At 42.7% G+C, this 23945-nt stretch overlaps 1 protein-coding gene across 1 annotated transcript in view; it reads right to left on the minus strand.

The window, feature by feature from the left end:
* Window positions 1-23945, minus strand: part of LAMC1 (laminin subunit gamma 1) — a 113674-nt gene that overhangs the window by 42112 nt on the left and 47617 nt on the right. Inside the window, exon 2 of the mRNA XM_080647314.1 lies at window positions 233-537. Coding sequence (XP_080503440.1) covers window positions 233-537 — 305 coding nt within the window. The remainder of the gene's footprint in view (window positions 1-232; window positions 538-23945) is intronic.

The raw sequence follows: 23945 nt of genomic DNA on the forward strand, positions 1-23945 counted from the left end.
AGGACACACTTGCAAGTGCATGAGAACGTAAGAACAAACATCAACCGGGGGTGGGGTGGGGACAGGAACAAAACTGCTTTCCCTCTCTTAGTGAGAGTCCACAGGAGAGCAGAAGGAAAGCCAGCAGTCTGTCCTGCTGGGGGACCACAGGCCCCATTACCACAATCTTCCTGCATCCCCCGTGCGTATGTGGGAGAACCACCTGGCTCCACGCCACCCTCCGGATGCCTACCTGCAGCACAGGGCTATTGTCAAAGTTGTAGGCACTGGGTCTTCCCTCCAGCGTGGAGAAGGCCACGTTGCCCCCGGTGAGCGGGGAAATGTCACTGAACTCGTCGGTGCACAAGGCCTGCTGCTCGTCCTCGCCAGTCCTGATGAAGCCGCGGTTCATCTTGAAGTAGGTGTTCTCGCAGGAGCCGCTGTAGTACTGGTAAGGAACCCAGGGCCCGTCTTCCCGCGTGCGCTTGTAAATGGCAAAGCTCTCTGGCCGGCTGGTGTGGAACCTGAGGCGCACGTATGTGATGTCAAAAGATTTTCCTACGGGACAAACACATCCAAGTTCATATCTCATGTGTGAAGCAAAAAAAAAAAAAAAAGCCCCCCTGTTCCCAATTTGCTTTAGAACTTAACAGAGAAAGAGTATACCAACCACCCTGTGCACACCAGACTAAGAAGGCTCCAGAACATATGACACATCGGCTGTGTCCGACACCTGGAACGGAGCACGTTTTCCCACACAAATGAAAAGTTATAGTTGGTTCATAAGTTAGCTCATGAAAGCCTATTTATGACATAGGTCGCTGAAATTTCATTTGCCATAAAAATTGTAGCATATGTTAGTACTGTATTTACACTATTAAAAATAAAATGGGGGGAGGAAGTACATTTATTCTTAATGCTGAGGTTTCAGCAAAAGCTTAACTGAGAGATAGAAAAAAATGGTATTCTGGGCACTTTCAAAATGTTTAAAAACTCATTCCTTATTAACGGTAATATTTTCTCTTCATGCAGGAAGAGTATCCTGGGCAGTGCGATGCTACTTATCGACCAGATTAAGAAAGAGAAACCTGATACCGGGAGGACAGTGATTGAGATAGGAGGCAGGGCATAGAGTGGGACAAAAGACAAAAATTCCTCCAGTGGCTGAATAAACAGAAAGAGAAAAGGAGAAAGGTGGCTTAAAGAAGTTGTGTTTGGACATGTTCAAAAAAGAAGAGGTGAGAGGTGAGCTCTGGTCAGGGAAGGGCAGCGAAGGGAGGAGTCAGTGGACTGTCATCCCTCCGGAAGAAGAATCCCTGAATCAGGCAGCTCCCTACAGCTGCCAATCCGACGGCAGGGTATCTTGGTCGCCAGCCAGTGTGCCTTCGGGTGGGTAAAAGAGGTCACGTGCAACTGTTCATTCATTCAGAAATTGGGTCTGACATTATCTTTTCTTTGCTGCTTCTATGCCAGTTTGGTCAACAAGTATTTGTTGGGCACAATGACAAATTCAGGCCTCGGCTGTACATTTTGGGGGACAGGATGTGTTAGGGATCCTTGTACTCAAGGAGCTTCCAGTCTTTTCTCCCCAAGTGAATTAACTGCACAGGAAGAACCATCCTAATCCTCCCCTACACGCTCCGAAGTGCTGAGGGCAGACTTCAACCATTATCTCACTTCCTGGAACCCACTCATCCCCAGGGGAATGATGCTCATGTGTGGCCTGGTATCTCCAGCTCTCTCTCTAGCTGTCTGAGTCCATCTCCTGCACTCCTCAATGCAAGACAGCACCTCTGCCTCCAGGCAGGAGGCCTGCTGCAGTCCTGGTACAGATCTGAGACTCAATGTCACGGTGAGTTCAATTGGGAAAAGGAGGTGGCAGGGGGAGGGGGCAGGAATTAAGAGCAAAAAGTCCACGGAAGCCATGTGTGTAGGTTCTGTTCTTCACTCCAGTCTATCTATAACAAAATTGATGTGATGAGCTGTATCTGATTGTATTTCTCAACTGGTCCTGATCTTAAAAGACAGGTTTAATTAACTGCCCCCCCCCCCCATCTACACAAAACACACACACACACACAACCTTGAACACAAGGACATGTGGCATGATGGAAAGAACATAGGACTGGGCACCGTGAGACCTGAGTTTAGGTCCTGCCTCCTTCAATGACTAGCTGTGTGATTTCTGCTCCTCCATTTTCCCCTCTAAAAATGAGGATGATAATCCCTGAGCCACCCACTTCAAAGGGTTGTTGCAGGTCAAACTAAGATCTTGTATATATTAGACTCATTGTAAAACTATACAAATATAAAGTTTTATTACAACAAGGTTTAGAAGAAAATTCCTGAATGAGGACTCTGGATATGTTCACACATAAGGGCCTGATTATTCCAGGGACCACCTGGTACAGCCTGGATCTTCTATCTACAATGCAATCCAATATTTTGCCTCGACACAGGTCATGGAAATACAGTTTACAACCCTCCTGTTAAAAGAACGCAAATTTAACCTCTCTTTACTATGTAAAAAATGTCAAGACATCACCTTTGCATGAGGGTGAGGCTATAATGCAGTATCTAGGACATTCCAGCGACTATCTAAGACATTCCAGAATGGGAAAACCACTTAGGAGTAGGTGGCTCAGGATGTTCAAAGGCTGACTCGCTAATCTCTAGATTACAGATGACCCTTACTCTTCTACTCTCTCTGTCTACATTTATGATATCGCAATCTCATTTTGCTTTAGCAACCCAACCTGCAGAAGACTGGATCAAAGGAGAGAAGACAAAAGAGATCAGGGTGCTTTTGAGTTCCATAGCAACATCTGTACCACAAAGCCACACTCCGAAAGAAACAGGCCTATGTGCTCATTCTCACTGCTGACACACCTAGAAAGCAATCTTGCTGTAGCATGAAACCTGGAGGCAACCTTGCCGTGCGCGGGTGCTGGCCTTCCCTCACCCAGCCTCCTTTTCAGAGCTGCTCTTCTCACCCTAACCTATAGCCACCGCTGGAAGAGGCAAGGCTGATGGGGCGATCTGTGGAGGAGGTGCACACGGTCCACACCACAAGACAGCCACGTGGCCTGACTGCTCATAGAGTTGCAGTCGGTCCGGGAGTCACTACAGAACGTTGCGCTTCCACGCGAGGAGGGCTATGACAGGGAAGTGCATAATGTTTGGGGAGCGTGGAGGGAAGTCACCTAATCTAGATTTGTGAGGTTTTCCAGGGAGGTGACATCTAAATCCAAAACCTGAGGAATGCAGAGGAACTGGCTGAGCAAACAGGGCTCAGTTGTCCAGGCAGATGAAAGAGCATGTGTGAAAGCCCAGAGGACAGAGAGGTAATCACTGGAGGAATCGGAGTTGACAGTATGGCTGGAACGGGAGAGAGTAGCTGGAGATGAGCTAACGAGGAGGTAGAAGAGCAACTTCAATTTGAGGACAATGGCAAGTCATTGGAAGATTTGTCAGGAAATGCATGATTTGGTTTGATTTTCAGAAAGATCCCTCTGGCCACTGTGGAAGGGACAGAACTAAGGGTGGGGATAAGAGTGAAGGTGATGTGGCAGTAATCCCGGAGAGATGACCGTGGCTGAACTAAGAGTAGGAACAGCTGATGAAAGGAAATGAATGGATGCCAGTGAGATGTAAGAAGCAGACATCAACAGTAACTTGGTCACTGATGGAGGGTGATGGGGAACAGGAGCCACTTCTGAAAGCCTCCTCTACATTTACCCTGTTGACATTCTGTTTCACTGTCAAATCCTTTATTCATTTCATAAAGGTGGGATACAAGAATGCGACTAGTGGTGGTGGAAGGATTGCCTCCATGTAAGAGGAACCCTGAATCCTTGCTTGCTATCTGGATGCAAATGCAAGTGACTTTGTAGGTTTTAAGGGATGGGCATTGAAAGAATTCTAACTGGTGACTTTTTATTTCTGTGCAGTGAAAATCAAGGGTGTCAGCTAAGGGGTTGGGGAATGTTGGTAGGGATTATGTGAAGAGAGCGTAGAGACTTCCTAAGAGCCACTGTAGAGACTAGCAAAGAGATGACTGGAGAAAAAAAAGGCTTGCTGGGCAGAGACCAGACTGCGGAAGAGGGAGGAGGTCGTGACTTTGTACGGACATCGTTGTGCAGGTGTGGTTTTCTACATAGGTGCAATGGAAGGACAATAAGATAAGGAGACTCAAGTTACTTCAAGAAATCTGGAATCTATTCTGAATAAATACAGAAGCAAATACAGAAAACAGAGTGGAAGAGTCAAAGCTTAGCTGCCTGTGCTATCCAGGATTACCTGCAACCATGAATAAGGAAGAACTGGGAAAGTAAGGAGCTACTTTTTATTCCATTAAACATTCCAATTCAGAAAATCAGTAGTGCGTGTCTGAAGTGTCCCAGCAACTACACAACTAGAACTAGGACATCTTCCGCCCCTCATCTCATGTTCATACAACTGAGACCCATTATGTTGTCTGTCTGTCTGTCTGTCTCTCTTTTTCTCTCTCTCTCTCTCTCACCATACTTCCCTACTCTTTACCTGTCTGTCCTACTCCTTTGGTAGATGAGCAGGAAACAGGACCAGGTCTCCTCATTTCCAGTCCAGTGACAGCTACCATACTATTGTTACACTGAAAGAGTGTCCAAGGAGACAGTCTGATTTGAAGGTGAAAACGCCAAGCACACAATTCAGAAAATCAGAAGTGCGTGTCTGAAAAGTGTCCCAGCAACTACACAACTAGGACATCTTCCACCCCTCACCTCATGTTCATGCCCATTAAGACTAACCATGAATATACACACCCTCAAGAAAATATTTAGCTTCTGAATGTTCTCCTGCCTCCCCCCTCTCTCTGCCACATTCCTCCCATAAACAAAAAGCCTCAAGTGCAGATGTTTAGAATGAAGCACACAAAATTAACTAATACTTCCTGCTCTGAATCCTATACTTCAAGCTGGCGAGGGAATGAGAGAAGGGGAGGGGGCTGCCTGAACAACGAGAATCAGCCTTTGTTCACACGGGGCCAAGCCAAAGAATTCCGCTTAAGCCTCCTACGTGGTGAAGTATTTCTAATCGCTGAGCAGGGGAGAAACCCTTCCTGTCCCAGAACTGGAGTCAAGCACTGACTTCTGGCGAATATAAACGCCTCTCTGTTATGTGCAGCTCAGAAGAATTCCACTGAGTTTCTTGTACAACAGCCTTCTTCACAATGAAGTAATGAGCGACAATGGCCATACAGAATTTTGCAAAACTTCAAAATGCCCTTCAGTGGCCTGAATTAGACCAAGAAAACGAGTTCATTCTGAAGTCTCCAATTAGGAGTCACTGATTCACTATTGTACTTCTGGACGAACTCCTCAGAATCATAAAACGACTGTTTTCCTTGCAGTCAGACTTGATCTTGTGAATCTTAAAACTTTAATAAGGTTGTAGCATGTAAAGTCCACGAGAGATGATAGATGTTTAGGCTGCTAAACGAGATCCCCCAAACAGTTAACACAAACAGTAGTCACCAAAAGCAACTATTTGAAAACGTTTTCCATTTTGTGAGTGGTGTAACTGCTGGCTGAAACAAGAGTTCCCAGGACAACATGCACAGCTGCGTTCCAGCTGTTATCGCTCCACCTCGGCAGGCAGATTGTCCAAATATGGCCTCGCCAATCAAGATGACCCAGGGCCAAGTGAATGCTGAGTGTGGGATCCTCAAGTGGACAAGGATGAGTGAGCAGGAAGAGGACTGATGAGCACATGCAGAATGCGATCTGGGTACGTGGAGTCATTCCAACTGCCAGGAAACTCAGTCCTGACTGCCTGTTAACAGGCTAGTTACTACTGCCTAAAACTTCTTCAAAATAGGTTCTTTTTAAAAACTTACTATCCCAGTCCTTTCCCTGAAATTTCAGTGCCCCTTTGTCATGGCTTCTCTGTCCATCGGCTTGATGCCAACATTACGAGGGCACAATCCCATAGGAAATACATCTAAATCAGCACTACTTATACCCAGGACAAGTAACCTTTATAGCTCAGTATAAAATAGTCATTGAAATACATTGGCATGCCTTGGGGAAGATAATTTCTTAGGAAAGCAAGATGTTTCCATAAAGCACCAAATTTAAAGTGTAAGCCAAAGAAGACAGTTCTACCTTCATCTCCCAAAACTACCAGTTGGTGCTATTGCTGAATAAGACCATGGCACTAACCTAGCGTAGCAATCTTCCAAACATAAACTCTTTCTGCTTGCATTGCCCAACTGCAATATCCAAAAATGCCATATACCCTTCAGCAAATGGAAAGGTCAGAATTGATTTGGTTTAACACACATCAAATATGAGATCATCAGACAGCTGTTATGTGAACAGAGAGAATTAGAATTCTTCACTGAACGCCAGAACATCACACACTCTTGAAGAATAATTTCAAATAGGTGTATATCACTGTTAGATGCTAGATATTTGCCATTATCATAACATAAAATAAATTCATCCTAATTTGTATATCTTTGTCATTTTATTTGAAATCTTCACCAGAAGAGACAAGATTCCCAAGTGAAATTCCAAGCCAAGAATTGGGCATATGCCCTCTTAACCCAAACCTCCTGCTCACAAGACTCCATACCAGCCCTAATTCAGGCTAGTAGGTCACAAGCATGCCTGAAATCCTTGGGCTGAGCTAAAGGAATGAAGCCAGCATTTACTCCCACTCACCCGAGCTGAGGCAAAAAATCCATTCTGCAGAACAACAGAGTTCTAACTACAGGGGATTGACTGACAAGTGGGATTTAATGGAGCCACCTAAAGAAAGCAAAGAAGTTCATTGTAATACTAAGGAAATAAAATATAGAAATAGGAAGGCAATGAAATATAAGCTGCAGAAGTAAAACCCGTATTTTAAAAATGTAAAATTGCTTAGCTAAGAAAAAAAAAGACCTCACAAGTATATGGGAAGTGATGTCTTCTGTGATATCCATGTACTATTCAGAACTGCCCATACTTTCACCCATAACAGAGGAGGGAAGAATGCAAAATAATAGTGAGAAAATCTGATTGGGGAAAAAAGATTCTTATATATAATGACAGATTCTATATGTAATGGTGCAATAACAGACTAAGATAAACCCTAATAAACCTTCACCCCTCCCCCCCCACATACACACGTAAGGCCACAGAGAGTTGAACAATAGTGTGCTTTTATTTATTAAACCGCTATTTGCTAAGTGAATTTAAGCTTAAGTCCACCAAGACAATCTATTTAGAATATACCATTCTTCATTTTGGTAGAATGCCTTTACTCACATTACTTTAATTCCTAATAAACTTGACCTCTTATTTCCCTAAATCATATACTTCTTTTTTCCTAAAAAAATAAATACCCTAAAATATCTTAAATACTAAAATGTCTTTCTCGGTTTCCACAATTGCTTAATTTCTGACCACAGCCACCCATTAGGTCAAGCCCGGTTGATAGCCATAACTGGTCTTGATAATTCCATGTCCATTTTTTCCCCATTCATTCAACAAATATTTATTGAGCACCTACTATTTCATCATTCTATGCACTAGGGCTATGGAAGAGAATCACAGAGCCCAACACCGTAGGGTTTAGGGTACAGTGGGGAGTGGAGGTGGGTAAAGGATAGATAAAAAGCAAAAATAAAAAAAATTGTGTGTGTCAGATGATAAATGATGTGGCGAAGAACAAAGTAAGGATAGAAAACATGGGGGAGGAATGCCATTTAATACAGCGTCATCAGGAATAGCTTGAGGTGGACAAGGACATTCCCGGAGAACTCGGGAGAAGGGAAACACATGGGGGAAGAACATTCCCGGAAGGACAAAGGCAAATAGCGTGAGGCAGGAGCATCTTGGCAAGTTCCAGGGAAGGTGACAAGGCCAGTGGGGCTGGAATAAGAGTGAACAAGAAGGAATGTACAGGGGATAAGGTCAAGAAGCTGAGGGGAGGAGGGCCTGCCCATCACGTAGGCTTTATAGGACATTGTAAGACTGGCTTCTACTGTTTTTTTGTTTGTTTGTTTGTTTTGTTTTGTTTTGTTTTGGCTTCTGCTCTGAATGAGATGAAAACCCACTGGAGGATTTTATACAAGGAAATTAAGCAATGAGAAACATGATCTGACCAGTATTTTAAAAGGATCGCTCTGGCTGCTTTATTGACAAAAGACTACAGAGGAGGCTATAGGGACAAGAAGGCTGGTCAGGGTTCTTTTGCAATCATCCAGGCAGGAGATAAGGGTAGTTTGGTCCAGGGCAGAACCAGTGAGCAGTGAGCAGATTCCAGCCATATTTGGAGGGTAAAGTAGACCTGATTTACTGGTGGATTGGAAGTCAGGTGTAAGCTGTTCCATAAGCAACTAGAAAGAAGAAGCCGTTGTTTTCTGAGATCATGAACATGGGAGAAACGAGGATGGGTATGGAGTGAAAGGAAATTGGGAATTCAATTCAAACCTTTTAACTTGGAGACACTTATTATGAAACAACTGAGTGGACATGTCAAGTAGGCATTTAAGTCTGGGTTTCAGGGAGAGGTCCAAGAACGAGAGAGAAATCTGGAAGTCATCAGCAGCCAGACCGAACTAAAGGCCATGGGATTCGATGAAAACACCTAGGGAATGAACACAGATGAGGGGTCTGCAGCTGGGTCTTCGGACATGCCAACTTTTACAGATGGGGAGATAAGAAGACTCAGCAAAGGAGACTCCAGAGGAATAGACACTGAAACATATAGAGAATCAAGAGTAGAATTCTAGAAGCCAAGATTAAAAAATTTTTTTCAACAAGGAGAGAATGATCGATTGAATCAAACATTCCTGAACAACTGAAAAAGCTGAAGACTGCACACTGGCCACGGGATTGAACAGCCTGACAACTGGTTTGGTATAATGACAGGGATGAAAGCCAGAGAATGTTCGCGGTGTGGGGGGGGGAGGCAGAGATTGCAGACAGCTAATAAAGACAATTTTCCAAGTAATGTTGCTATAAAGAAATGAGATGGTGGATGGAGGGGAGGAGAGGGGGTTCAAGGAAAAATTGCTTTTAAAGGTGGGAAGACAGCATGTGCTACGTTGATTGGGTGATCCAGTGTAGCACTGGACAGTGAGGACCCTCTCTGGCAGTGTCAATGGACGAGAGTGGGTAAAAGAGACCCACTCTGGCCCACCATGAAGTGTTTGAGAGAACCTTCCCAAAGACCTCCTTCAAGAAAAAAGAAATAATGGAATTAACAAAAACAATGGAATCAACAGGATCACTGAAGTATCTAGATTAAAAAGAATCATCTGGTTCCAAAACAGTTCAAAACCCATAGGACAGTGGTTGGCAAACTCACTAGTCAACAGAGCGGCAAACCACGGCTCGCAAGCCGCATGTGGCTCGGGAGCTGCCGTTTGCTGACCACTGCCACAGGCTCTCTGGAGGGCTCCTCCCCAGTAGCCCGGCACCAGGCTAGGCTTTCCTGCTACAGTCGTTCCCATAATCTGGCCCATGTAAGGCGCCAGCCTGCCTGGTAGCATCACCTAGTGAGCTTCCAAAAAAAATGCAGACTGTTATGCCCGACCCCCAGAAGTTCTATTTTGGTAGGGTCTGGGAGGGTTCCCCAAATCTGTATTTTAAAGGGCACCCTAGGTGATTTTTATGCACATTTGAGAAATACTGCTCTAATGTAAACTCTTTTTAAAAAAAATTTTTTTATTGATTTCAGAGAGGAAAGGAGAGAGAAATCACGCCCCCTACTGGGGATCAAGCCCACAACCTGGGCATGTGCTCTTGACTGGAATCAAACCCGGGACCCTTCAGTCCACAGGCGGATGCTCTATCCACTGAGCCAAACCAGCGAGGGCTATATAAACTCTTCTTCATCCTGGCGCTCACCCTTTAAAGACTCAGGTAGGAAAAGGCCTCTGCCCTTGGTGCTCCGCTGCAGGATGAACTAAGGCGCTCATGGGTGGTGACTTGGACTTTCACATGTCATGTATTTCAAGGTAAAATTTATTGCAAGTGTTAACTGTGCAGGCCTGCGCAGTGAACCAGAACAATAGCAGTTTATCTTCTTTAAGACACACACAGAGGCTCAGCTCCACAGGGGCTGCTCACTCCATGTCCAAGGAGGCTTGGGGTGACTGGGCCAACTGAACCCAAACTCTCTCCAACATTACTCTCCATGCTAATCTCTCAGTCATTCAACTTGTGTCCTCAGGGCCCTATCTCTCAGGCAAGTAGAAATAAATATATGTTTGATTCTGGGAAAACCACCTACTGCTGGGGCTTTCGCTGTGCTATTCTTCTCATGCAGACAATGGTCGGGATTCCCCGAAACCAAATTCCCCATCCCTTCTGGTTCCTGTCCTTCCGGCCTCCTCCCAACCGTTACTGATCCGTAATAAAATGATACAGGACCAACAGCAGTTCTCAGTGGCAAGGGACAAATCTGGAAGCAAAGAGTTAACTTCTGCTTCAGTGCACTCACAAAGATAAGAAAACACTTTTTCTCCTTTGTCTAGTAGCCTAGACTTGTTTAATCCCAGTCTGTGTCGGGCAGTGTCGGCATTTTCAGGGAGGGTGCTACATTCTGCTGGTTAGAGACCAATGTGGAAATATTTACTTTTCAGAGAAGAAATTTCAGGTATGTAATATATATATATATATATATATATATATATATATATATGCGCACTTTAGAGCAAAGTATCAGGCACTCACACTGATATTAGAGAGAAAGAGAGGCGGAAGGGGAGGGTAAGAAATAAGGGGAGGGAGAAGAAAGGAAGATTGATTAAAGAATTAGAAGAACACTCTAAAACTCCAGACATGATATTCTGGATTTTAAATTCTCTCAGAACATTCACACTGAATCTATAGGGTGACCTTTTAGTTTTCATGTTAGAAATACCTGGAGGCCCCTGTTCCATCTCCTTCCAGACTCAAGCCTTAGGGACACACCGTTAGTAGTTTAGAATCTAAGGTTGGCAAACTGTACCTATGAATCAATAAGTAATTCTGGGCATCAAATGTATTTCGATTGTTCTTAATCTTGTAAAGTTTCTGAATGCACCTCTTCCTTCTTCCTCACTTTGGAGGACAATTAGAGGACACATTCAGATTTCCTTGGCCCAAATTTTGAGCCTGTGTGCCCTGCAGAAAAGAGGTAAATGAAGGGGCAAGAAAATTAGCAGTTAAAAGGTGAGGAGATGGAGATTCAACTCATTTCCAAGGTCAAATCTGTACTAATAATCTTTAGCTCTTATCTGGCCCATGAACTTGAAGCCATCAAGCTGAAAGACAAGGAAAACAACACTTTTTCAGTCACAGTATTTCCCCAGTGGTGCCCCTATCACCCTGCTCCAGTGGAGACTTAATAGCAGTAACAGCAATGAAAGGAGAGAACCCGACGGATCAATTCAAGGAGCCATGGGAGCTGGGACAGCAGGAAAAAACATATTAAAAACCGCACACAAAGTGGAAAAGGCGAGCGATCTCATTCAGTCTCTGCGAGAACCTCCCTCCCTGTCCGCTGGGTGGGAAGGAATTTGGTCCTTCACACAGGCCTCCTTGTGCCGCTGCTCTTCTGAGCGGATGGACATTCTACATCATGAAAATGCTCTGCCAACTGTCACTCTTTCCACAAGCGACTGATTGTGAGCAGATGCCCCAGTAAATAAGTATAAGCGAATATGGCCCCTTTGCATTTGTCGTTCACCCCTGCCCCCCTCTTTGCAGAGGAATGGAAATGCATACTCTACAAAGTATTTCTTAGACACCAGAGTTCGTGTTCTCTGCATCTCTTCATCTCTCGTGGGCTGTGCTTGGACTTGCTGGCGCATTGCTGATTAAATTAAGCCCCCCACCCCCATCGAATATCTGAGATGTCTGCAATCTCCCTAAGTATTTTGAGCAACTTTGTACTCCCAGATGCTAGGGTCTGCCTATTTGTCCTAATGACTTGAATTAAACACTGAATTACATTCTAGTACAGCCTCAGTCTAGAACATTTGATAATCTACTACAACAAAGAATCAAAACGTCTCACCAGAGTCAATCAAAATTACTGATGTATGCAGTGTTACAGATGAAATAGTCATGTTTAAAGGCACTTTTTTCTATTAAATCCCTTTCCTTTTCATGTACATTATAATTTCAGAAATTTCTTTGTTTTAAATTTCTGTTCAGGAAATTAGTAGTGAAGAGGGTTTTTATTTTATTTTTTAAGGAAAATAGTAAAGAGTATCAATGTCCCTATTTAGGGAGGAGAAATATTTAGTGATCACTCCCGAAGCTGTCTTATAAATTATGCACACACCACATCCAGTGAGAGGGCATTGAGGTCAAAGAAAAGATCATGACAAATTATTTGCATAGCACCCTTCAGGTAGGTCGGTCAGATTCCCGGGACTTCAAAAAGGAGCCTCTCTTATCTGCTTTTCCTTGTACAGTGAGAGCAAACTTAGCGGTGGTATCAGAAGAAATACTCAAGTCCATCCTTTGCCATATTTCAAACAGACAGCCCTTACCCACAGGAGTGCCTCTAAGGCCCACAATGGGACCCGCTCTTCCTTTCTATTTACATTCTGGATGGCAGCCAAAGTCCTCCTGGCTCTCTTTGATCAGATGCCAAAGACTTGGTATCCAACACCCACCTAGAAGAAATTTCCTCAGGAGCTCCCCAACTAAAGAGGGGTTAGGAAAGAGCTGGGAGACAAGCCCACCCTACATCACATCACCCCCCAGCATATGCATCTGTGCAGGTTACCTGTGCAGGTCAGTGCACACTCCCGAGGTGTGTTATTGCAAGACTTTACTAAGTCTGAACAACTGTGCTTCACTTTCTACCTCCAAGCCAGATCCTGAAACACTCCAACATAACTTGAAACTCCTCTCCAGACGTGCCATCTTTTTTCTCCATCTACCATTTCTCCCTTCTAAGTCATCCTCCAGCTTTCACTCCTTCCAAACCCCACCTGTATTTAGTTCAGGTTTAGTTCAAGTGCCACTGTCCCCATGACACTTCCAACCTGTATTATCCTCTAAGCTCTTCAGGATGCACCATGTAATTTAGTACTTGAGTATTTACTCCTTTGTGTAAGTTTCTTTTCTCCTACAAGTTTAATTTATTCAAAAGAAATCTATCTATACTTTTTAGATATTCTCAAAAATAGTATTTTCAAGCTTTCCTGACCATCATACACAATAAAAAAGAAACTTTACGTTGTAACCCCAAACACACACAACTGAAACTCCAGCTTGATAAAGCAATGCAATACTGTGATGCAATCTGATATTCTATCCTATTATCCATTTCATTTGTTAGAAGATGCTAGTCACAGCTCACTACATTGATTTTATGACATTAGGAATTGTAACCCACAATCTGGAAAGCACTGTTCTGCAATCTCTTGGGCACCCCCCTTGGCACAAAACAGGTGACCAGCAAATATTTGTTTACTGTCGGTTGACTCACGTCCTACACACAACAGGTCAGAATTCTACAATGAAACAATGCTTTCTGGATACTGACATAAAGTTTAAGATGATACCTTTCAAGACCTTCTTCCAATTTTATTTTAAAAACAGACAATAGAAAAAAAGAGCCTTTGTATGTGGCAGCCTTTATTTAACAAGATCAAAGAGAAAAAAATACCTTTTCCAAAAAGCTAAAAGGCAAAAATTCCATTCTTCAAGATGGCATCCCTAAGAGGGCCAGAAGCCACCAGCCCTGCCTGAACTAATCCTTCCAGAGATGTTCTGTTTAGCAGCTCTGGTTCCAGAAGTCCTTCCACCATGAGCATGCATGAGCCTTCAGGGGAGTAGCAAGGATTTCCTCTCTGTGGGGGACTGATGCCCAGTCCTGGGGGTAAGATTCCTACTAAAAAGAAGACATTTGGGTTTTTATTGAGAAACTCAATGCTCCATGTTCATGGCACTTTTTTCATTGACTTATTTGTGCCTGGATTATCTCACTTATTTTTTGCATGTTTTAAATCCCCCTTTCTTATCCCTCTCCCCACCCCCTCACTCACATACTCATACACAAGAGAGTAATGAGGACAGGACTTGTCTCTTGCTGTCTCTTTACTCGTGGATACATTTTTCTTGGTGCCCTTTAATGGGAGAGAAGTGTCTGACTTATGAAATAAGCAGCATAGCTATGAGAGAAAGAGAGTGGCTTACGTAAGTCTGGTTTGCCATCTGGTTCATTCATTCACTGATTCACTCATTTTGCAAAAATAGGCTAAAACTTACTGCATGCCCCTCAGGTGAAGATACAAGGATAAAGCAAGACTCAACCCTTGTCCGAAAGGAATTCCATACAATCCATAAGGGAAGACACAAATAATTAAAACGTAAAGGGAATGCACTGCTGTAGTAGGGAATAAGCAGAAATCTTACATCTGGTTCTCATCCGTAAGCCAGTTTTGACAAAAGGAACTTTAAAACCAATTCCAAGAAGCTTGATTCTACACTCGTATGTGTCAGTGACATTTCTAAAGATACCTTCCCACTAGATCTGAAACACTTTTTCTTAGAATTACATTCCAGAGAAATGCCAGAATGCCATAGGAGCTGATTTCACAAAGACAAATGACATCTGAGTCATGAAATATCAGCTGGTTTCCAATTAACTTCAGTTCTGTAAAGACTGAGGTAATTTTCTGAACCTACACAAGGTGCCCGGTCAAATCCTAGATTGCCAGCTGCCGGTGAGCGTATACTGAATGATCTGCAAAGGATAACAGAAATCCAGGTCCCGTTTTTAAGGGTAAGACTTCTCTACTGACTGCGAGCACAGGGTTCTCACACAGCGGCTTCGCCTTTGGATGAGAAAAAGATAACTTTTGGTTTCTCAGTGCACAAAAGATGAAGCATTTCAATCTCCAGGCTCTAAACAAATAATCAAACATCTCTGTCCACATCTAGCCACAAGGGACAAACGACACACAATGTCTCACAGTAAGTTCCTCAGCAGCAGGAAAGAATGGGTTTTCTGCTCTTGCTTCTCTCACCAGAAAAAGTAAATGTCTGGAGCCCTTTGAAAATTAGCCCAATCCACAGAAAAGTGGAACTAAACTGAACTCCCACCACTACTTGGCTCATGCATTCTTCCACAAGTTTGAAACAAAGACCCCATTGACTTCCGCATGTAGGCGGATTAGAATTGCAATGCAGCCATGCAGCGCATTGCTGCACAGTGGATCCACCCTGGTGAGTCCGGGGAGCCGTCGTCCCTAGATTTTGCCCTCTTTTCCTTCTCTCCACAGAAACACACTGGCAAGGCCACCGTATGTCACCTGAATGTGTCATTTAGCATAAAGCAGGCCTGCTTGTGTATTTTAGAACAGATATGGGCATTACATTTTTTTTTTAAATTTGCCTGCTTATACTTAGTGCTGTGTCCAACCCTTTTTAGAACTCTCCTGAAAGTCCAGACTAAGTGGGCACATGCTAAGGGTCAAACCACTTCAAGTTTCTAAGTGTCCAGTGAGGACCGAAAGAGAAAAACATTAGTATGAATAAACGAAAGGCAAGTGAGGATGGGAAAGGGCTAAGTGGGAGAAAACATGAGCAAAAGGATAGCATGAGCGTAAGCCAGTTTTCACCAGTTTTCTATACTTATAATTTTTAAAGCATGCTCATAAGACATTTTTTAGTGGGCAACAACTTTCGGAATTGATTTCCAAGCATGAACAGGAATAGAATATGTAAAGATGAATGTGTCTCTGCCCTCCCAAAGTTTACAATCTAGTGGAACCCAAATCAAAGGGCAACACAGAGCAAGCAGGGTGTGCGGTTTCAGCAAAGGCATAAGCAGCGCTGACTGATCGATCCCAAGTGGGTGGTTTCCTAAACTTTTAAAAGGCAGTCACATACAAATTTAGATTTCTTCTTCTAAATAATTGATAAAATGGGTGTTTTTGACACAATAAACCAGTATAAGATGCACCCCTAACTGCATTTTATTTCAGTGTTCCTCCTGATGTTTTCGTATATGAAGTTTAAGAATATTCACATTGAGTAAGGGCCTGGTACTGTCAGCATTTCACTGGAAGGAACCCACACAGACCTTAAATGAATACATGTACAGGTAAGGGCAGGGCCTGGTTCTAATATCATATGTGCCTGAACAAAGAAAATAATTTCTCCCCTACGTTATCCTTTCAGAAAGAGGAGAACTGCTTTATATTCCAGTTCTTACTAAGTTTCCCAATTACTTCATTTTAGACCACAAATTACTGTGGAGAACTCAAATTAGCTTGCAAATAACAGAAGTTTTGAAAGTTTATAAAGAGCACAGGATAGAGGGTTTTTTGTGGTTTTTTTTTGGGGGGGGGGTTTAGAGGCAAACATTTTAACCCAGATTTATATCATTATCTCTGGAAGGTATAACTTTAAAATTAAAAGTGCTGAATATTATAAATAACAAGCCTTTTAAATGATATTTTATTAGGCAGGAGAGTAGGTGGCTATATTGTTAAAACCCCAAAAATAAAACAAAGGAAAAAAAATATATACTGTTGTTATATGAATCAGTATACATGGCTTAAGATTAAATTTCCATTTTGAAAAGTACTGTATCATAAACAACTTATTCATTGAAATGAATGTACTCTGGGAAACTGATGATAGCTAAAAAGTAACTTTAACAATCACTGATGTCAAAGATGTAGGCAAAAAAAAATTGTAATAAAATGGTTCCATAGGATGTAAGAATGTAGGAAACAACCTTCTTTTTATTTTATTTAAACACATAAATTAATCAATTAAATATTTTCAAAAGACATCTGATTATTTCACCTATATCCCTAAAATGTTTACATACTAAAAGTTGGTAAAAACCTGTTTTAAAAATCTTCTAAAAGGGAAAATGAGGAATAGCTTAATATTTGCAGATATCTTTTACAAATATTCAGATGGTAAATTTCATGTTATTACTCAAAAGAGACAGGATGGGAGCCCGAAGGGCATTCTGTTATGAGGATTCTTCAATAGTGAACAGACTGGTACCCACACCAGTTTCAGTCCCTGAAGACACCAGCACAGGTCAGGTAGCATGTGGGTGGCAGGCCAGCCACGCGTCAGGTATGAACCTTGCCACACAGTAGCTACAAGGCACCCAGGCGGAAGGGTATCCTGCTTGAGACTCTCCCATCCCCTTCCCACTTTATTCCGACTTCAAAAAGGAAAATCAACTTTAAAGGCAGATCAATCATCAACACTAATAAAATAGAAGATCGGTACAGAAATCAGTATACTAGTAGAATGGGAGTATGGTAACGAATAGCATAGGGAGAAAAAAAAATCTTTTTCTCTTATTTGCCTGGCACCAGTTCAGAAAATTATCACCTTGCTTTGCTTCCTCTGGAGTCCTCCCACCTACACAAGTCATTGTGAAAGCCAGAAGTGTTGGCAGAATTGTTAGCACAGACAGCCGGAATGTGAGCTTTTGAGCATTTCACTCTCTTTGCATGAGCTGTGCTAAGGCCAGAGAGCCCTTGCTTCACAATGTCACTAACAGGACAAACAACGATACTGTCCACATCAAGGCTCGAGCCGGGGAACCTCACCAGGAAACTATCCTGACTCTAAAGAGCACTATCCAGGGTCACAGTCCTCACTTCTACTCCCAGCACTAGGATACAGTTGGCACTGGTCCTAACAAACCCCAGATTAAGCCATCTTCAGAGATCCAGGCGCATGCCTGAATGCCACAGATCTCTTCATCAACACTCACACAGTGAAGCATCAGTGCCATCGTCACAGTAGCAACCTGACTGCATTTGCAGCAGCAATTCCAAATGTAAGATGCAGTTTCAGGGTGACCAGTGGTGATTCGGAAAATGGAAGGTGTTGGGAAGTCCTCGTCCTTCAGCGCCCTTTCTCAGGCACCAGGGTGTGTGCACGCACATGTCACGCACCACCGTCAACCCTTCTACCCTGACCTTTCACACTTCACAGTCATCTGCCAAATGATATCCTCATAAGGAAGTCATCAAAAACACACTGAGCATCCGAATCTCTTTAGGATTAAAAGGCATTACTACTGCCAAAACCGGTTTGGCTCAGTGGATAGAGCGTCGGCCTGCGGACTGAAAGGTCCCAGGTTCGATTCCGGTCAAGGGCATGTACCTTGGTTGCGGGCACATCCCCAGTAGGAGGTGTGCAGGAGGCAGCTGATCGATGTTTCTCTCTCATGGATGTTTCTGACTATCTATCCCTCTTCCTTCCTCTCTGTGAAAAAATCAATAAAATATATTTAAAAAAAATAAAAATAAAAAAATAAAAATAAATAAAAGGCATTACTACTCTCATTCGTTGTTTGGTGGGCGGGGGGGGGGGGGGGGAGGAGGGCGGGGCGTAAAATGGTACCGTCACTTTGGAACACAGTTTGACAGTTTCTTACAAAATTTCACTCTGCTCACTGTATGGTCTAGCAGTCATACTCCTTGGTATTGAAAACGAAATGAGGTGAAACCTTATGTCCACACAAAAACCTGCTCATGAATGTTTATTACAGCTTTACTCATAATTGCCAAAACTTGGAAGCAACTAGGATGTCCTTCAACAGGTGAATTCATAAATAAACTGTGGAATATCCAGTCAACGGTGTATCATTCAGCAATAAAGAGAAATGAGCTATCAAGCCATGAAAAGGCATGAAGGAACCTTAAATGCATGTTACTAAAGGAAACAAGCCAATCCGAAAAGGCTACAGATTGTATGATTCCAGCTATATGATATTCTGGAAAAGTAAAAACCATGCTGATGGTAAAAAGATCAGTGCTTGCCAAGGATTTGGAAGGAGAGAAGGATGAATAAGTAAAGCACAGAGAATTTTTAGAGCTGTAAAACTATTCTGTGTGGTAGGTAATGGTGGTTACATGTCATTTAACAAGCGTGCAAACCCACAGAACGTACAACACTAAGTGTGAACCCTAATGTAAGCTATGTAGAAACTTCAGGGGATATGGATGTGTCAATGTTGTTTCACGGTCCACTCTGGCATAGGAAGTAGGCAGTGGGAAAGGCTGTGTGTGTGGATGGGGGAGGGAGTATGTGGGAAATCTCTGTATTTTACTTTCAGCTCAAATTTGCTGCAAATCTAAAACTGCTCTAAAAATAAAGTCTATTAATTTAAAAGGGAGCATTACTAAATTTCATTTGAAAGACTTGTTTTGGAAGCCAAATAAACTTTGCTATAGCCTTTCAAAGGCAGTTTTCATCGAAGACTATTAAAACCGTATAACATTAGTACTGCCAAAGGTTGTCCTAAGGACAATTTTTAAGTTCAGATAAGCAAAGACAAAAATTGTGTTGGTTTTTTTTTTTTTTTTTTAAAAAAAACACTAAAAAATAAAAACTTGCCAATCTAGCAACATAAATGACACTAATAAAATCACAATAACAACATAAATTTCTAATTAAAGATGAAGGATACAGCCTAGAAAATGCAGAAACTATCTTGATGCCTTAAATATCTGCTGTAGAAAAAATAGCCAATACAACGACAAAAGGTTTGTTTGTACATTTTCATGGCACTGTCATTACTCACTAAGCTATCCCTTCATTCTCAGATGACTACAGCAATATAAATATTTATGTTGCTATTCAGTAGAACTCCAGGGCATCTATTACAAAGATTGAACACTGGTTAGTTTTTCCAAGCAAAATCATCTGGCCGGCAGCTTTTCAAACTAGAAATGCAATGTTTATCAGCTGATTAGGCTCTTGGGGACTGACTTGTGATAACCAAAGTAACCATATACCATAAACAACCACATGTTCATTTTTGGTCAAAAACAATGGGACAGATATCTATCTGCACAGGGCAGGTCCTTACAGAAGACCAAATTAGAGATCAGAAGGTTGCTTGGTAAGCAGAGAACTGGGGCAAACGGGAGTTGAACATTCTTAAGCAACAGTTCTTCTAGCAAGTTATGGCAAACTGCCCTCCTCTGGTCTAGGGGTGGTTCTCTCTACTAGTAAAAGCAATCAGACCAGTTGTGTAGAAAGTTAGAGCATTATATATCTCCCAGAGAATGGGACATAGATTAAAACATTTACTCTTGTCCTTTTTCAATATCCCTGATACGTCACGAAAGCTTCTGTTTTCACAGTTTCTCACATTAATTACCTGTCATGATCTCCTTAATCTCCCAATGTGGCCTCTAACTGTATCACAGAAATGAGCTAAAATGACTCCATCTATTAAAGGTTTAGTTTCCTCACCAGAACTCCAGATTTGGGAATTTGAGGATCTTATCTCATTACTGGAGCTTTTAGACTAAAGAGCACTTAAAAACACAATTAACATTCCAGTGTGATACATACTTTCCCATTTAATACCTGCCTCCAGACGCAGAAATTCATAGGACCCATAACTAGTGGGGAAAAAAATGTGACAACGTTCCTGTTAAGAACAATCTTTCTGAACCAGTATCTTTCATAACTTTAATCTGTATCTGAAATATCAAGAAAAATGTACCTGAAAACACACAAACACAAGCAAACAAACAAAAAGCGAAGCACAACTTTTAAAGGTGAAGGGGAGAATGACACCGGGGTTGAGTAATCTAAGAGAGAGAATGTTACGGCCTCAAACACGTAACCGGCGAAGGGATGAGAGAGAACTGGTCAGAGCTAGTCCACACAAGCACGGGGACTGGGCGGGAGGTGACAGGAAAGGGAGCGACCCCAGGAAAAGGCATTCCTGCATACAGTCAGCCTGTCCACACCAGGAGTTTCCGGGTTCAAAGCGACCCAACAGGATTATCTCGGGGATCACTATGTAAAAAGAAAAATGCTATAGAATTATGCCGCCAGGTACTTCAAAGGAATTCCCACTCCCCCCAAACTTTCAGCAAGTGTGCCTGCTTTTCAAAAAAGAAAGAAAGAAACGGAGGGGCAATTTAGGTTTGAGACTATTTGCATTGTTAGGTCCTTTCTTCTGTTCTCTCTAAATTTAAAAAAAAAAAAAAGCGACCCACGCTGTTCCCCAAAGTGCCTCTTAATTACCCCAGTTACCAAAGTAAACCCATGAAAAGCCCCGTCTTGGCCTTTCAGGGCACTTCAAGGGACTACAGTGGGAAGAGTCAGTCACTGGTAACAACTAAAACCAGCAGGCCCTTCTTTAACTAGTTGGAGATGAAGTTAAAGTATCTTTCTGTGTTTAAATATTTAGGATGGACACTGGGGAGGAACATATTGGGGTCTCTATGAGAAAAGTTTAATTTTTTGGCACATACACAAATGTTGTAAATGTCAGAAGGATTTTCCGTCAAAATTTATATCAAAGCTTTGATAACCAGTGATCAAACTTAAAACATTCATTAGCGTGCATTCACATGATCAAGTGACAACTGAGATGGCAGGAAATTAAGAAAAACGAGTGAAGATGGACCTTGCTCTGAAGTGGTGCAGAGGAAGGATGGTCTGTGTGCACTGTCGAAATGGTGCCGAAGTAGGATATGCATGAAGGTGGAGGAGAGAACGGAGGCTAACCCCTCCTGCCTTCCCCTGCCCCAACTCCCAGCTTGGCTCCATTGCTCCCCTAGTTTGATGAACAAAGATGGAAAAACGTGATGAAAAAATTAGTAAAGTCGAGAAACCAAGATGGCGGCATAAGGTATACACTTGTACATGCTGCCTCTCACAACCACACCAAAACTACAACTAAAAGACAAAACGTCTATCACCCAGAACCATGGGAAAGCTGGCTGAGAGGAAATTCTACAACTAGAAGGAAAGAGAAAAGAGCAACTGAGACGTGCACAAGCGCGGAAAAGCTGAGGTACGCAGGCGAGCGAATCGGGCTGGCGGTTGGTGACTGAGTGCGCTGTTTCTTTCAACTGAAGGGAGACACAGCTCCCCATTACTCTGAACTCCAGTGTCCGGTGAGACTCTGGGGACCCAGACCCCTATGGGGAGAAGCTGACTGTCTGCCATTGGGTCGGAAAGTAAGGGTGGCTTTCTTACAGAGGTGCGCACAGGAATCATTGTTTACTGTGCAGGGGCGCGGGACACGGGGACTTGGAAACACAGAGATGCAGAGATGGCTGACTGGCAGCCATCGCTGTTTGCCACGCTCTAGTGACTCCCTGAGACCCTGTCCCATCCAATTTACAAACCCACCCAAACTGTGCGCAGCGGCTTTTGCATATAAATGGCCTGCCCTGTCGCAGCTTAACCTAACAAACTGCAGCTCTGATCAGACCAGGAGAAATCTGCAGACCTCGCTGTAGCTCCTGCTGGGTGGCCTCAGACAGTAGCTGACCTGCACCCCATTGGAGATCCAGAAGCCAGTGTACCTAGTGGTCAGTGTGAGACAACACCAGATTTCAACTTCTCACATCCATAAGTGACACATTCAAGAGGCAGACTCAGTGAGCACCAAAGCCCCACTGAAACAAGTCCTGCCCCATAAGGGTGTCTCCAGCACAGCAGTTCTTCCATTATAGACACAGCGGGTCCTCACAGCCAATTGGCCTGGAGGTAAATTCCTCCCAGTGTACCAACAGCAATCAAGGCTTAACTACAACAAGACTGTGCACTCAGCCTACAAAGGGGTGCACCAAGAGAATCCACCTCAGGTGATTGGGGAGGCTGAACCACTGGGCCCTATAGGTCACCTACCACACAAAGCCACTCCATCAACACAGGGAAGCAGCCAGAATGCGGAGACAAAGAAACAGGTCACGAATGAAAGAAACGGAGGAAAGCAAACTACTGGACATAAGAGTTCAAAACCACATTTACAAGGTTACTCAAGAATCTGCTAAAAACCTCTGAGGAACTTAGTGAGACCTTTAAAGATCTTAATTAGAATGCCAAAAAAATGGAAAAGGACCAGTCAGAAATTAAGCATACACTGTCTGAAATAAAGAATATACAGAAATTCAACAGTAGATCAAAGGACCCCAAGAATCAAACCAAAGATCTGAAACATGAGGAAACAAAAAACACCCAACCAGAAAAACAAAAAGAAAAAAGAATCCAAAAATTTGAAGATAGTGTAAGGAGCCTCTGGGACAACTTTAAGCATACCAACATCCAAATTATTGAGGTGCCAGAAGAAGAGAGAGAGGAAAATATTGAAAACCTATTAGAAGAAATAATGACAGAAAACTTTTCCTACCTGGTGAAAGAAATAGACTTACAAGTCCAGGAAGCGCACAGAACCCCAAACAAGAGGAATCTAAAGAGGACCACACCAAGACACATCATAATTAAAATGCCAAGGTTAAAAGACAAAGAGAGAATCTTGAAAGCAGCAAGAGAAAAACTTAGTTACCTACAAGGGAGTACCCATACGACTGTCAGCTGATTTCTCAATAGAAACTATGCAGGCCAGAAGGGAGTGGCAAGAAATATTCAAAGTGATGAACAGCAAGAACCTACAACCAAGATTACTCTACCTAGCAAAGCTATCATTTAGAATTGAAGGTCAGATAAAGAGCTTCACAGATAAGAAAAAGCTAAAGGAGTTCAGCACCACCAAACCAGGATTATATGAAATGCTGAAAGGTATTCTTTAAGAAGAGGAAGAAGAAAAAGGTAAAGATAAAAATTATGAACAACAAAATGACAACAAACACATACCTATCAACAAGTGAATCTAAAAATCAAGTGAATAAAAAATCTGAACAGAATAAACTGATGAATATAATAGAATCAGGGGCATAGAAAGGGAGTGGACTGACAATTCTCGGGGAAATGGGGGTGTGAGGGGTGCAGGAAGAGATTGGACAAAAATCTTACACCTATGGATGAAGACAGTGGTGGGGGGTAAGGGCATGGGGTGGGGTGGGGAATCAGGTGGAGGGGAGATATGGGGGGAAAAAAGAGGAACATATGTAATAATCTGAACAATAAAGATTTATAAAAATAAATAAATAAATAAAAGCCAAGGACAGGGAAAAAAAAAAGAAAAAATTAGTAAAGTCATTAGACATGTTAGTGGAATAA

This window comes from Plecotus auritus (genome assembly GCF_963455305.1).
Source record: "Plecotus auritus genome assembly, chromosome: 12".
In the NCBI taxonomy this organism is placed as follows: Eukaryota; Metazoa; Chordata; class Mammalia; order Chiroptera; family Vespertilionidae; genus Plecotus; species Plecotus auritus.